Source organism: Pseudophryne corroboree, chromosome 11, assembly GCF_028390025.1.
Source record: "Pseudophryne corroboree isolate aPseCor3 chromosome 11, aPseCor3.hap2, whole genome shotgun sequence".
Lineage (NCBI taxonomy): Eukaryota > Metazoa > Chordata > Amphibia > Anura > Myobatrachidae > Pseudophryne > Pseudophryne corroboree.
Genome location: NC_086454.1, coordinates 352738275 through 352752393, shown reverse-complemented (window position 1 = coordinate 352752393; position 14119 = coordinate 352738275). Strand labels below are relative to the sequence as shown.

Genomic DNA, 14119 nt, shown 5'->3' with positions numbered 1-14119 from the left:
ACACACAATGCTATCCCAGTATATAATGTGTACAGAGTATATTATATGTGCCTTCAGTACGTTGTCATCAATGTTACAGGATGTATGATCTGCATAGATTCATTATTGTTAAGATATTTGCTTTAAGCAGTCTGTCTTCCATTCTACAGGTCCCATTTAGAGATTTAAAGGGCCACACAAGTCATGTGACTTCCTGTCATTTCTGCTTTGATGATACAAAACTTCTAACATGTTCACATGACGGGATGGCCAAGCTCTGGGTAAGTGATTGCGAGCTCCTGCTATCTCCGTGATGGCACGTGTTTCTTAGTGGCTGCTTTACCCAGTGCTTTCCTACTGGTTCTAGTTATCCGTGACTTGGTGGCTGCATTCTTATAAGTACAGGTCTAGGTACAACAGCTGCCACAGACCATATAGGCGAAGTGGGCATTTTAAAATGAAATGTTCTTTCTCCTCCAATTTTTTCCATTTCAAGATGTTTGCAATAGTAGGTAATAATAGTTCTGTAGCATGAGGTTTTTTTATCCTGTTAACAGTACAATGTGTTTCATAGGATGTTTCCACGCTTACTTTGATCCGCGAGTTCGGCGATGAGCACACGGCTCCGATTTCTGAGTGCAATCCGACGCAGGATAACACCAGGTGATTTGATAATTTCTCGACAGCCGTGATTAGATGAGCGGGGACAGTATATAAGAATATGTATCCGTCTTATTGGGGTATAGCAACAGCTATAGGCTAAGTATGACATGAGAAGCTATACTGGAGGGGCAGCAGGTGGCGCTGTGTCTTAAACTATCAATGTGTGGCCCCTCTTTTCGGGCAAGACAATAGAAGGGTCTGCATCGATGTAGGATTTATACCTGCTTACTGAAGACAGACGGTCATCCACTGGCGGATTTAAGGGGAGGTGATTGGAGCGTATGCCCCCTAGCAGAGTTCGTCCTTGATTACCTCTCTCCACAATCCTACGCTGAACTGGCCAAGGTTGTGCCTTTTCCCTTATCTTTCTTTTACTACCAACGATTAGCTCTTTTGAATGATTGGCTGCCGCTGTGTTGTACACTGGACTCGGAAGTGGTGGGAGCAGGGCTGCAGTATCCAGAAAGTTATTACTGCGTGCAGCTCTCTCCCAACCAGCACCACTCCTACACAAGCCAGACTCTGAGTCCGGGGGAAGGGGGGTTTGGGGGCACCAAATGGGGAAGGGTGGTGGTGGGGTCTTCTGCAAGTTCTACTCATAGTAATAATAATTACATAATAATTTTATTTATATAGAGCTCTTTCTCCAAAAGGACTCAAGGCGCTTAACAGATACATAGCATAATATAGTACAGAAAATAATGAAGTACATTTTCATAAAATACAGAAGCATGAAGATACTAAAAGGGACACTATGGAAATGCTGAGTAAACAGGAAAGTCTTGAGACTACTTTTGAAGGATTCTATAGTTGGGGCCTCTCGCACTGTGCGGGGAAGTGAGTTCCATAGAGTCGGAGCCGCATGACTAAAAGCTCCGCCCCCAGATGAATTACGGGAGATTCTAGGTACAGCTAAAACGTAAAAATTGGCAATATAATTTAAACATTTCCAATATGAAAATGTATATATCTATATGTTATTAATTTAATAAACCATCACAAACCGCTTCCGCGTAGAGCTACTGCTTTATAAGCACACCCGTGTCCTTGCAGAATAACATTCAAAAACTATCAAAAGCCATCAGCAATGTGACAACAGTGCCATTAATATGGAAGTACGTGTTGGGTGCAGGGATCCAGTAAAATCTAGGGATTGCTGATTAGGAAATTCCAGTGTAGGAACTATGAAGAGCAATGACTGCTGTGTGTGTTTTGTATATTGATTATCCATTGTAGGATAGGGATCACTGATCCCTATAGTTTCCTTACTATGTCTTATTCCAGTATAACAATATATATCTCCTGGCTGTGTAATTCTGCTTGTCTTCAGAATGGTCACATCATCGTATGACAAAACCGCCAAGCTTTGGGACTTGGAGACCGGAAAAGCACTTGTATGTATTATTATTTAAGAACTGTGCTCACATGTTATTTATTGTTCTTTGCAAAATGTAGATTCACTAGTGTATTGGACCCTGGTCACGCCAGTCTCCACCGCTGCTCTGCCCCATCCCGCAATCCACTCTGCCCAGCCCTGACCTCTGTTCTGCCCTGCCTGGCGGCCTATCATCCTCCTCTAGGTCTGTCCTGTCTCCCTTTCAGCGGGAGCCATTGGGGTGCGAGGCCAGGCTTCCACTGCGCACGCACTAAGGAGGCGGGGCTGACCTTCTGCAATTATTATATAGGTATCTACTGCTGATAGGTCAATTTAAAGGGAAAAAAATACTTCCTGCCTGTAAGTGGGTTCTTGTTATTACTAAATGGTCTTATCTACATGCTGTATGTAATGGGGGTATGTAGTCACTATGTCGGGGGGTTTACATGTCGACATTCAAAAAATTTCATCATCAGGGGTTCTACACAGTAGTGCCGAGAGAGGGGGGGGGGGGTACAAATTACCCGGGCCCAGGTCTGATGGAGGGGCCCAGGGAGGGTCCAGTAGGGGCCCTCCCCCTTACCTGGCAGCAGCAGCTGCAGCTCTTCTCCCCAGCCCAGCACACTCTGCTGTGTACTGGGCTGCAGTATGGCCTTGGAGGTGCTTAAAATACTATGTTTTACAGTATTTATTTCTAAGGGTACATGACCACACCTCCTGTGATTAGGCCACACCCCATTAAAAGTACCAGGGCCTAGCCCGGCTCTCGACTGCCCTGGTTCTACAGCTTATAATAGAAATAAAAACCACTTATCCCGCGCATCGTTAACGACCCCCTCCCTCGTCTGAACATGTACAGACGAGGGAAGGTCCCCATTAACGATAACCACGTTGCAGATGCAGCATGGGTGTTGTTCCCCCCCCCGCCGCACCCTTTCCCCCCACCGTCGCTCCCTTGCCCCGATGGCATCGACAAATGTGTCTGCACTTGCCGATGCCGGAACCCCGCCGGGTCCCCGCCGCTGCCAATATCGGCGTCGGTGGGGGTCGTTTAGTGTATATGGAGCTTAAGAGATAAGAAATGTGATGGAAACTCTGTGAGAACTGACATACAACACCGCTAAATACCTTGTATTTCTGAAATCAGTGTGTAATCTGGAATTCTGGTGGAAATATATATACGGTATATATAAAACGTTTCTCTCTCAGTGGTCAGTGAGCCTAGACGGGCTTGTTACGTCGTGTAACGTCTCTGGTGATGGGAAGCGCGTTGTGTGTGCTGTGGATGTGGAGAACGCGGCCTGTATCATTGATAGCGCAACTGCCTCTATAGTGGTAAATATTAAAGGTTAGCTTTCCTATTTATATCCCAAAATTGTGTACAGAAATACATTCCTCTCATCCAGGGCCGGCCAGAGGCCAAATTATTTGGTAAGCGAATAAATACTTTGGCGCCCACCTAAGGAGGCGTGGTCTCATTGTAAAAGCCCAGTTGTAGTGCCCCTTACACATTTGCCCACTGTATAAGTGCCCCTTACACATTTGCCCACTGTATAAATGCCCGTTACACATTTGCCCACTATATAAGTGCCCCTTACACATTTGCCCACTATATAAGTGCCCCTTACACATTTGCCCACTATATAAGTGCCCCTTACACATTTGCCCACTATATAAGTGCCCCTTACACATTTGCCCACTGTATAAGTGCCCCTTACACATTTGCCCACTGTATAAGTGCCCCTTACACATTTGCCCACTGTATAAGTGCCCCTTACACATTTGTCCACTATATAAGTGCCCCTTACACATTTGTCCACTATATAAGTGCCCCTTACACATTTGCACACTATATAAGTGCCCTTTACACATTTGCACACTATATAAGTGCCCCTTACACATTTGCCCACTGTTGAAGTTCCCCTTACATATTTTGCCCATTTCAATACTTCCCCTTACATATTAATCTAATCAAAGTACTGTATTACCTGATATGCCCCCTGTGCCCGGAGACTCGAAAAGCAGCCAGTGGTGTTGGTGCCTCCGCCATGTCCGGTACCAGACTATAGTACTAGAAGAAGAAGAATCTCAAAATAAACTACCGCTCCTAGTAGGCGGAAAGCAAGGGCTTCTGGGAGCGGTAGTTTATTTTGCACGTACAGTAATGTGAAGGGGTATATTCAATTAAAAAAAGTCGAATTGAGATGAGACCTGTGATCGGAGGAGAGGGGAGAGACTAACGGGGACAGCCGCTGGCAGACAGGGGGGAGCACGCTACAGCAGCGCTGCAGAAGGATGTGTCACAGCCGCCATACCTCACAGCAGTGTCCACCCGGCTCCAGCAAGCGCGACCTCACTTGCTGGAGCTGGGTGGATGCTGCCGTGAGCGTCGCAGCTGTGAGACATCCTCCTGCAGCGCTGTGCTGTAGCGTGCTCTCCCCTGTCTGCCCGCGGCTGTCCCCCGTCACCCCGCGGCTCTCCCCCCTCTCCTCCTCTAATCCCTCATCTCAGTCCGACATTTTTTTATGTCGGACTGAGATGGTCGGAAACGGGGCCAAATCCTGTCGAATTTGGCCCCGTTTCCCTCAAAAGTACATGAATCGGCAGCTATACCTCCGATTCGCGTATTATTCGACAAGTCGAATTCCCAGACTTGTCGAATAAAAACTGCTGGGACTGAATAGGTCGAATCACCATACGGCCTTAAAAAGTCGAAAACTGCCGTCTTTTCGACAGACGGCAGCATTCGACCCTAATTGAATATACCCCGAAGAATCGCAAAATAAACTACCGCTCCCGGCAGCCCTTGCTCTCTGGAAGCAAGGGATTCTGGGAGCAGTAGTTAATTTTATTTTTCTTCTCATTACTGTAGTGGGGTGCGCTGCCGGACATAGCGCGGCGGCGCCAACATCACTGCCTGCTCGGTGAGACTCTGGGCAGGTGATACATATCAGAGCCTTTCAGGAATGGCCGGAGTTACACATATCGCTGGCGCAGCTGAGTAGGACGCCCTCCTCTATACTGCGCCTTACTCAGCTGCGTAACCAGGGTATGCGTAAAACAGGCCCTGATCTCGTCCCACCTCTATATTAGAGCTTATACTACTCCCTGTACTATCCACATTAAGGGTGCAGATGTACTAAGCTTTGGAGATTGATAAATTGGAGAGAGTTAAGGGGGGTACACACGGAGAGATCTGTGCTTAAATTGTAAGCAATCTGACTAGATTGCACGATTCCCGTGTAAAATATCTATTAATCATTTTATTTTATGAATGTGTTTAATAATCTGAGAATTTTATTTTAATTTTGTTTTTTTACTCAATGGCACTTTTTCTAAAAAAAAAAAAAAATATTTATAGAAATAATTGGAGTTACCCAAAACTGGAACATAGGTGGTCATTTCGAGTTGTTCGCTCGCTAGCAGTTTTTAGCAGCCGTGCAAACACTATGCCGCCGCCCACTGGGAGTGTATTTTCGCTTAGCAGAAGTGCGAACGAAAGGATCGCAGAGCGGCGGCAAATGTTTTTTGTGCAATTTTAGAGTAGCTCAAAACCTACTCAGCGCTTGCGATAACTTCAGACTGTTCAGTTCCTGTTTTGACGTCACAAACACGCCCTGCGTACGCCCAGCCACACCTGCATTTTTTCCTGGCACGCCTGCTTTTTTCGAACACTCCCTGAAAACGGTCAGTTGACACCCAGAAACCCCCTCTTCCTGTCAATCACTCTGCGGCCAGCAGTGCGACTGTAAAGCTTCACTAGACGTTGTGTGAAACTACATCGGTCGTTGTAATAGTACGTCGCGCGTGCGCATTGCGCCGCATACGCATTGCACAGAAGTGCAGGTTTTTTGCCTCATCGCTGCACAGCGAACGTATGCAGCTAGCGATCAACTCGGAATGAACACCATTGTCGGCTTACATTTATATACCTTTTCAGTGGTCAAATAGGCACATGGATGTTCCGGATAATCCACCGAGTAACCTATGCTCCTGCCTGGAGCCCAATATGCACTGACAGGCCTGGGTTATTTGAATCTTGCCTTAGGCCCCACAGAATCTCTTTTAATGTTTGTTCTCAGTTGGCATTATGCACATTTGGGGAGGAGTGCGGCTTTAATTTCAGCAATGACCCAGTGTCTAAATAAGCTTTATGGCAATGAAATGCGGTAGTGGTGATCAGCCACGGATATACATTAATGGAGGAAGTCCCATCCCTGGAGTACCGCCAAATACTAGTGACCATTTTCAACACTATTATAAAGGATATAATAGCAACATCCTGACGGCTTTACATTTATTAAGCACTAATTTTCACCTTTTCAGACCATCACACTAGCACCATAATGAGATGCTGCTTCGACCCTGAGAGCCAGAGGATTTGTTCCGTATCATCTGACAGATCAGTGAAACTGTGGGACATAACCGCTCAACGTACCACTATCAAAATAAATCAGTAAGGAAAAGTGCGCAAAGCGTGTAGATCCCGCCGTCACATCCAGGGTGCTCTGTCACATAGGAAAAGAAATTGAAATGTATATCTCAATGATGTCCCTGTCTCCTAGTGTCTGAAAAGATTGCATGCTCAGTGATGTCACTGGCTCCTAGTGACTGGATAGGCTGCATTCTCAGTGATGTCACTGGCTCCTAGTGACTGGATAGGCTGCATTCTCAGTGATGTCACTGGCTCCTAGTGACTGGATAGGCTGCGCTCTCAGTGATGTCACTGGTTCCTAGTGACTGGATAGGCTGCGCACTCAGTGATGTCACTGGTTCCAGGCTGCACTCTCAGTGATGTCACTGGCTCCTAGTGACTGGATAGGCTGCGCTCTCAGTGATGTCACTGGTTCCTAGTGACTGGATAGGCTGCGCTCTCAGTGATGTCACTGGTTCCTAGTGACTGGATAGGCTGCACTCTCAGTGATGTCGCTGGCTCCTAGTGACTGAAAAGATTGCATGCTCAGTGATGTCACTGGCTCCTAGTGACTGGATAGGCTGCACTCTCAGTGATGTCGCTGCTTTCTAGTTAATGGATAGGCTGCACTCTCAGTGATGTCACTGGTTCCTAGTGACTGGATAGGCTGCATTCTCAGTGATGTCACTGGCTCCTAGTGACTGGATAGGCTGCACTCTCAGTGATGTCACTGGTTCCTAGTGACTGGATAGGCTGCACTCTCAGTGATGTCGCTGCTTTCTAGTTAATGGATAGGCTGCACTCTCAGTGATGTCACTGGTTCCTAGTGACTGGATAGGCTGCATTCTCAGTGATGTCACTGGCTCCTAGTGACTGGATTGGCTGCACTCTCAGTGATGTCACTGGTTCCTAGTGACTGGATAGGCTGCACTCTCAGTGATGTCGCTGCTTTCTAGTTAATGGATAGGCTGCACTCTCAGTGATGTCACTGGTTCCTAGAGAATACATTTCAACTAATACTGGTGTAGTCCACAATATGGGTTCCTCCATTGTATTTAAGTGACATGTCCACTTTAATAAATTCATATAAAATGACATAATTCAACACGTTTCATTGCAGAGCACACAACAATGTCATTTCAGACTGTGTCTTCAGTTCTAATGGCCGCTTATTATGTACAGCATCGTGGGACAAGAGTATAAAGCTTTGGGACATTAATACTGGAGCGTTCCAACACCGGGGGCCAGATAATCTCCTCCATGCGCACACCGGATCGGTCAGCTCCTGCGCGTTTTCCAAGGATGGTGAGCTGATTATATCGGTATATTTATGAATCCAAGTCTGATATTGTCATCATACTATTCTCACACAGACGCTGGATACAAATTCACAGCGACGCCTGCAATTGTATACAATATTGTAGAGTAATATTGTGGTAATCTGTTTCCTGCAGCATCCGTCCTGGTATCAGGAGGCTATGACCGAACAATTGTCCTCTGGGATGTGAGCTCTGCGCGCAAGAAGCTTGTGTTGAAGGTATTGTACCCAACTAGAGGGGACTTTTACACCTCTCCAGGTAAAACTGATATCTAGAAACCTCATATAAGTATCTCAGTGACGCTGGTTACACTCCTCTTACTTTTTCCAACCACAAAGCCGTTTGGGAGGCCGTTTCTACTTTTGAACCACTGGTCTGCCGCTCAGTCTGTCCCCTTTTGTGGCACGTGGCTGAGAATCTGCCAGTAGGAGGCCGATAAGCAAAACTAATTGACACCAACATTTCTGGAAACAAAAGTGACGCTGATTTTCATGGTCTATTGTATCATTAAATGTTGATTTGTGATGTTTTCTTTGGTTTGTAACTGCTAATAAACGGCATATATTTAACATAATCTATTATAAATATACTATACAGTAACAAAAAGAGATTAGAGGATTCCGGAATTAGTCGATATGACAATATTAGGGCCTCACATCAATACGGCTGAATGTATAAAGTCATCTCTGTAAATGCCCAGTCCTGAATAACTTATATGCGGATAATTGATGGAAATACCGGCTAATAAGGTGCATTTATTCTGTGACCTATAGTAACACTCAGCACTTTGCTTTGATTCAGTGGAAATAATAAGAATTTACTTACCGATAATTCTATTTCTCGTAGTCCGTAGTGGATGCTGGGGACTCCGTAAGGACCATGGGGAATAGCGGCTCCGCAGGAGACTGGGCACAAAAGTAAAGCTTTAGGACTACCTAGTGTGCACTGGCTCCTCCCCCTATGACCCTCCTCCAAGCCTCAGTTAGGATACTGTGCCCGGACGAGCGTACACAATAAGGAAGGATTTTGAATCCCGGGTAAGACTCATACCAGCCACACCAATCACACTGTACAACTTGTGATCTAAACCCAGTTAACAGCATGATAACAGAGGAGCCTCTAGAAAAGATGGCTCACTACAGCAATAACCCGATTTTTGGTAACAATAACTATGTACAAGTATTGCAGACAATCCGCACTTGGGATGGGCGCCCAGCATCCACTACGGACTACGAGAAATAGAATTATCGGTAAGTAAATTCTTATTTTCTCTAACGTCCTAGTGGATGCTGGGGACTCCGTAAGGACCATGGGGATTATACCAAAGCTCCCAAACGGGCGGGAGAGTGCGGATGACTCTGCAGCACCAAATGAGAGAACTCCAGGTCCTCCTCAGCCAGGGTATCAAATTTGTAGAATTTTACAAACGTGTTTGCCCCTGACCAAGTAGCTGCTCGGCAAAGTTGTAACGCCGAGACCCCTCGGGCAGCCGCCCAAGATGAGCCCACCTTCCTTGTGGAGTGGGCATTTACAGATTTTTGGCTGTGGCAGGCCTGCCACAGAATGTGCAAGCTGAATTGTACTACAAATCCAACGAGCAATAGACTGCTTAGAAGCAGGAGCACCCAGCTTGTTGGGTGCATACAGGATAAACAGCGAGTCAGATTTTCTAACTCCAGCCGTCCTGGAAACATATATTTTCGGGGTCCTGACAACGTCCAGCAACTTGGAGTCCTCCAAGTCCCTAGTAGCCGCAGGCACCACAATAGGTTGTTTCAGGTGAAACGCTGAAACCACCTTAGGGAGAAACTGAGGACGTGTCTGCTGAGGAAGTCTGCTTCCCAGTTGTCCACTCCCGGAATGAATACATGATTTTCCGCCCAGCGAAGAATCCTTGCAGCTTCTGCCATTGCCCTCCTACTTCTTGTGCCACCCTGTCTGTTTACGTGGGTGACTGCCGTGATGTTGTCCGACTGGATCAACACCGGCTGACCTTGAAGCAGAGGTCTTGCTAAGCTTAGAGCATTGTAAATGGCCCTTAGCTTCAGGATATTTATGTGAAGTGATGTCTCCAGGCTTGACCATAAGCCCTGGAAATTCCTTCCCTGTGTGACTGCTCCCCAGCCTCGCAGGCTGGCATCCGTGGTCACCAGGACCCAGTCCTGAATGCCGAATCTGCGGCCCTCTAGAAGATGAGCACTCTGCAACCACCACAGGAGGGACACCCTTGTCCTTGGTGACAGGGTTATCCGCTGATGCATCTGAAGATGCGACCCGGACCATTTGTCCAGCAGGTCCCACTGGAAAGTTCTTGCGTGGAATCTGCCGAATGGGATTGCTTCGTAGGAAGCCACCATTTTTCCCAGAACCCTTGTGCATTTATGCACTGAGACTTGGCTCGGTTTTAGGAGGTTCCTGACTAGCTCGGATAACTCCCTGGCTTTCTCCTCCGGGAGATACATCTTTTTCTGGACTGTGTCCAGGATCATCCCTAGGAACAGAAGACGAGTCGTCGGAACCAGCTGCGATTTTGGAATATTGAGAATCCAACCGTGCTGCCGCAACACTACCTGAGATAGTGCTACACCGACCTCCAACTGTTCTCTGGATCTTACCCTTATCAGGAGATCGTCCAAGTAAGGGATAACTAAAACTCCCTTCCTTCGAAGGAGTATCATCATTTCGGCCATTACCTTGGTAAAGACCCGGGGTGCCGTGGACCATCCAAATGGCAGCGTCTGAAACTGATAGTGACAGTTCTGTACCACAAACCTGAGGTACCCTTGTTGAGAAGGGTAAATTGGGACATGAAGGTAAGCATCCTCGATGTCCAGAGACACCATGTAGTCCCCTTCTTCCAGGTTCGCAATCACTGCTCTGAGTGACTCCCTCTTGAATTTGAACTTCTGTATGTAAGTGTTCAAAGATTTTAGATTTAAAATCGGTCTCACCGAGCCGTCCGGCTTCGGTACCACAACAGTGTGGAATAATACCCCTTTCCCTGTTGCAGGAGGGGTACCTTGATTATCACCTGCTGGGAATACAGCTTGTGAATGGCTTCCAAAACTGCCTCCCTGTCGGAGGGAGACGTCGGTAAAGCCGACTTTAGGAAACGGCGAGGGGGAGACGTCTCGAATTCCAATTTGTACCCCTGAGATACCACCTGAAGGATCCAGGGATCTACTTGCGACTGAAATTCTTGAGACGGGCCCCCACCGTGCCTGAGTCCGCTTGTAAAGCCCCAGCGTCATGCTGAGGGCTTGGCAGAGGCGGGAGAGGGCTTCTGTTCCTGGGAACTGGCTGATTTCTGCAGCCTTTTTCCTCTCCCTGTCACGGGGCAGAAATGAGGAACCTTTTGCCCGCTTGTCCTTATGGGAACGAAAGGACTGCGCCTGATAATACGGCGTCTTCTTATGTTGAGAGGCGACCTGGGGTAAAAACGTGGATTTCCCAGCTGTTGCCGTGGCCACCTGGTCTGAAAGACCGACCCCAAATAACTCCTCCCCTTTATAAGGCAATACTTCCATATGCCGTTTGGAATCCGCATCACCTGACCACTGTCGTGTCCATAACCCTCTTCTGGCAGAAATGGACAACGCACTTACTCTTGATGCCAGTCGGCAAATATTCCGCTGTGCATCACGCATATATAGAAATGCATCTTTTAAATGCTCTATAGGCAATAATATACTGTCCCTATCTAGGGTATCAATATTTTCAGTCAGGGAATCCGACCACGCCAACCCAGCACTGCACATCCAGGCTGAGGCGATTGCTGGTCGCAGTATAACACCAGTATGTGTGTAAATACATTTTAGGATACCCTCCTGCTTTCTATCAGCAGGATCCTTAAGGGCGGCCATCTCAGGAGAGGGTAGAGCCCTTGTTTTGACAAGCGTGTGAGCGCTTTATCCACCCTAGGGGGTGTTTCCCAACGCACCCTAACCTCTGGCGGGAAAGGATATAATGCCAATAACTTTTTAGAAATTATCAGTTTTTATCGGGGGAAACCCACGCTTCATCACACACCTCATTTAATTTCTCAGATTCAGGAAAACTTCAGGTAGTTTTTCCTCACCGAACATAATACCCCTTTTGGTGGTACTCGTATTATCAGAAATGTGTAAAACATTTTTCATTGCCTCAATCATGTAACGTGTGGCCCTACTGGAAGTCACATTTGTCTCTTCACCGTCGACACTGGAGTCCGTATCCGTGTCGGCGTCTGTATCTGCCATCTGAGGTAACGGGCGCTTTAGAGCCCCTGACGGCCTATGAGACGTCTGGACAGGCACAAGCTGAGTAGCCGGCTGTCTCATGTCAACCACTGTCTTTTGTAAAGTGCTGACACTGTTAATTCCTTCCAACAGTTCATCCACTCAGGTGTCGACCCCCTAGGGGGTGACATCCCTATTACAGGCAATTTGCTCCGCCTCCACATCATTTTCCTCCTCATACATGTCGACACAAACGTACCGACACACAGCACACACACAGGGAATGCTCTGATAGAGGACAGGACCCCACTAGCCCTTTGGGGAGAGTTTGCCAGCACACACCAGAGCGCTATATAAATATACAGGGATAACCTTATATAAGTGTTTTCCCCTTATAGCTGCTGTATTGTTAATTCTGCGCCTAATTAGTGCCCCCCTCTCTTTTTTAACCCTTTCTGTAGTGTAGTGACTGCAGGGGAGAGCCAGGGAGCTTCACTCCAACGGAGCTGTGAGAGAAAATGGCGCCAGTGTGCTGAGGAGATAGGCTCCTCCCCTTTTCGCGGACTTTTCTCCTGCTTTTTTATGGATTCTGGCAGGGGTTAAAATTCATCCATATAGCACTGGGGGCTATATGTGATGTATTTTCGCCAGCCAAGGTGTTTTTATTGCTGCTCAGGGCGCCCCCCCCTAGCGCCCTGCAGCAGCCGCACCCTCAGTGACCGAAGTGTGAAGTGTGCTGAGGAGCAATGGCGCACAGCTGCAGTGCTGTGCGCTACCTTGGTGAAGACAGGATGTCTTCTGCCGCCGATTTTCCGGACCTCTTCTTGCTTCTGGCTCTGTAAGGGGGCCGGCGGCGCGGCTCTGGGACCGGACTCCATGGCTGGGCCTGTGTTCGATCCCTCTGGAGCTAATGGTGTCCAGTAGCCTAAGAAGCCCAATCCACTCTGCATGCAGGTGAGTTTGCTTCTTCTCCCCTTAGTCCCTCGGTGCAGTGAGCCTGTTGCCAGCAGGACTCACTGAAAATAAAAAACCTAAAACTAAACTTTTCACTAAGCAGCTCAGGAGAGCCACCTAGTGTGCACCCTTCTCGGCCGGGCACAAAAATCTAACTGAGGCTTGGAGGAGGGTCATAGGGGGAGGAGCCAGTGCACACCAGGTAGTCCTAAAGCTTTACTTTTGTGCCCAGTCTCCTGTGGAGCCGCTATTCCCCATGGTCCTTACGGAGTCCCCAGCATCCACTAGGACGTCAGAGAAAAAGTGGGTATTCCGAGTGGAACGCTAGCTGCCGTTGTTCGCAGCGCAGCCTTCAGGCTAAAAATCGGCATTTCTGCGCATGCGTATGCACCGCAATGTGCAGACGCGCCGTACAGGTACAATGAATATCGTGGGTTTGCACAGAGACTAACGAACATTCTTGTCGCATGGCTGAACGCAGGAAGATTGACATGAAGGGGGCGTTTCTGGATGGCGTTTCAGGGAGTGTTTGGCAAAACGCAGGCGTGGCTGGAAAAATGCAGGCGTGGCTGGGCGTTCGCTGGGCGGGTGTGTGACGTCAAAAGCCGTCCCTCCGTCGTTATAATCAACGCACACGAAGAGTAACTACAGGGCTGGTCCTGTTTTGCACAAAACCATTTTGCAGGCGCTCTGCTGCACAGGCGTTCGCACTTCTGCAAAGCAAAAAATACACTCCCCGGTGGGCGGCGACAATGCGTTTGCACGGCTGCTAAAAACTGCTAGCGAGCGATCAACTCGGAATGACCCCCAAAATCCTATAAAAGTTATCCTATTGGTTGCTATTGGTTACTACACATTTACACTTTACTGGTAAATAAAGCTGGGTACACACTATACAATGCTTATCTATGATCCGATGTAACCCATGATTTTTCCTTGCGAGGAAACATCTGATATTGCATGTACAATACACACTGGGGGTCATTCAAATCTGATCGTAGATGTGCTAAACTTAGCATCATTTACGACGCCCAGCACAGGGCTAGTCCGCCCCGCATGTCAGTCCCTGAAATCCCACCACCACCAGTACAGGTACAAAAGTATTGCACGGCGGCGATGCTTTTGCGCCTGGTGAGTAGCTCCCTGCCAGCGCAGTTCCTGGGCCGCTACTCAGCGCGTCCCGGGTCGCAGTGGCTGC

The 14119-nt window shown here is 47.8% G+C and overlaps 1 protein-coding gene across 1 annotated transcript in view; it reads left to right on the top strand.

Annotated features, from left to right (window-relative positions):
- WDR88 (WD repeat domain 88) overlaps positions 1-14119 on the top strand; it is a 53075-nt gene that overhangs the window by 20819 nt on the left and 18137 nt on the right. Inside the window, exons 2-8 of the mRNA XM_063945990.1 lie at positions 150-260; positions 554-642; positions 1973-2036; positions 3227-3365; positions 6344-6473; positions 7552-7736; positions 7886-7968. Of these exons, the coding sequence (XP_063802060.1) occupies positions 150-260; positions 554-642; positions 1973-2036; positions 3227-3365; positions 6344-6473; positions 7552-7736; positions 7886-7968 (801 nt within the window). The remainder of the gene's footprint in view (positions 1-149; positions 261-553; positions 643-1972; positions 2037-3226; positions 3366-6343; positions 6474-7551; positions 7737-7885; positions 7969-14119) is intronic.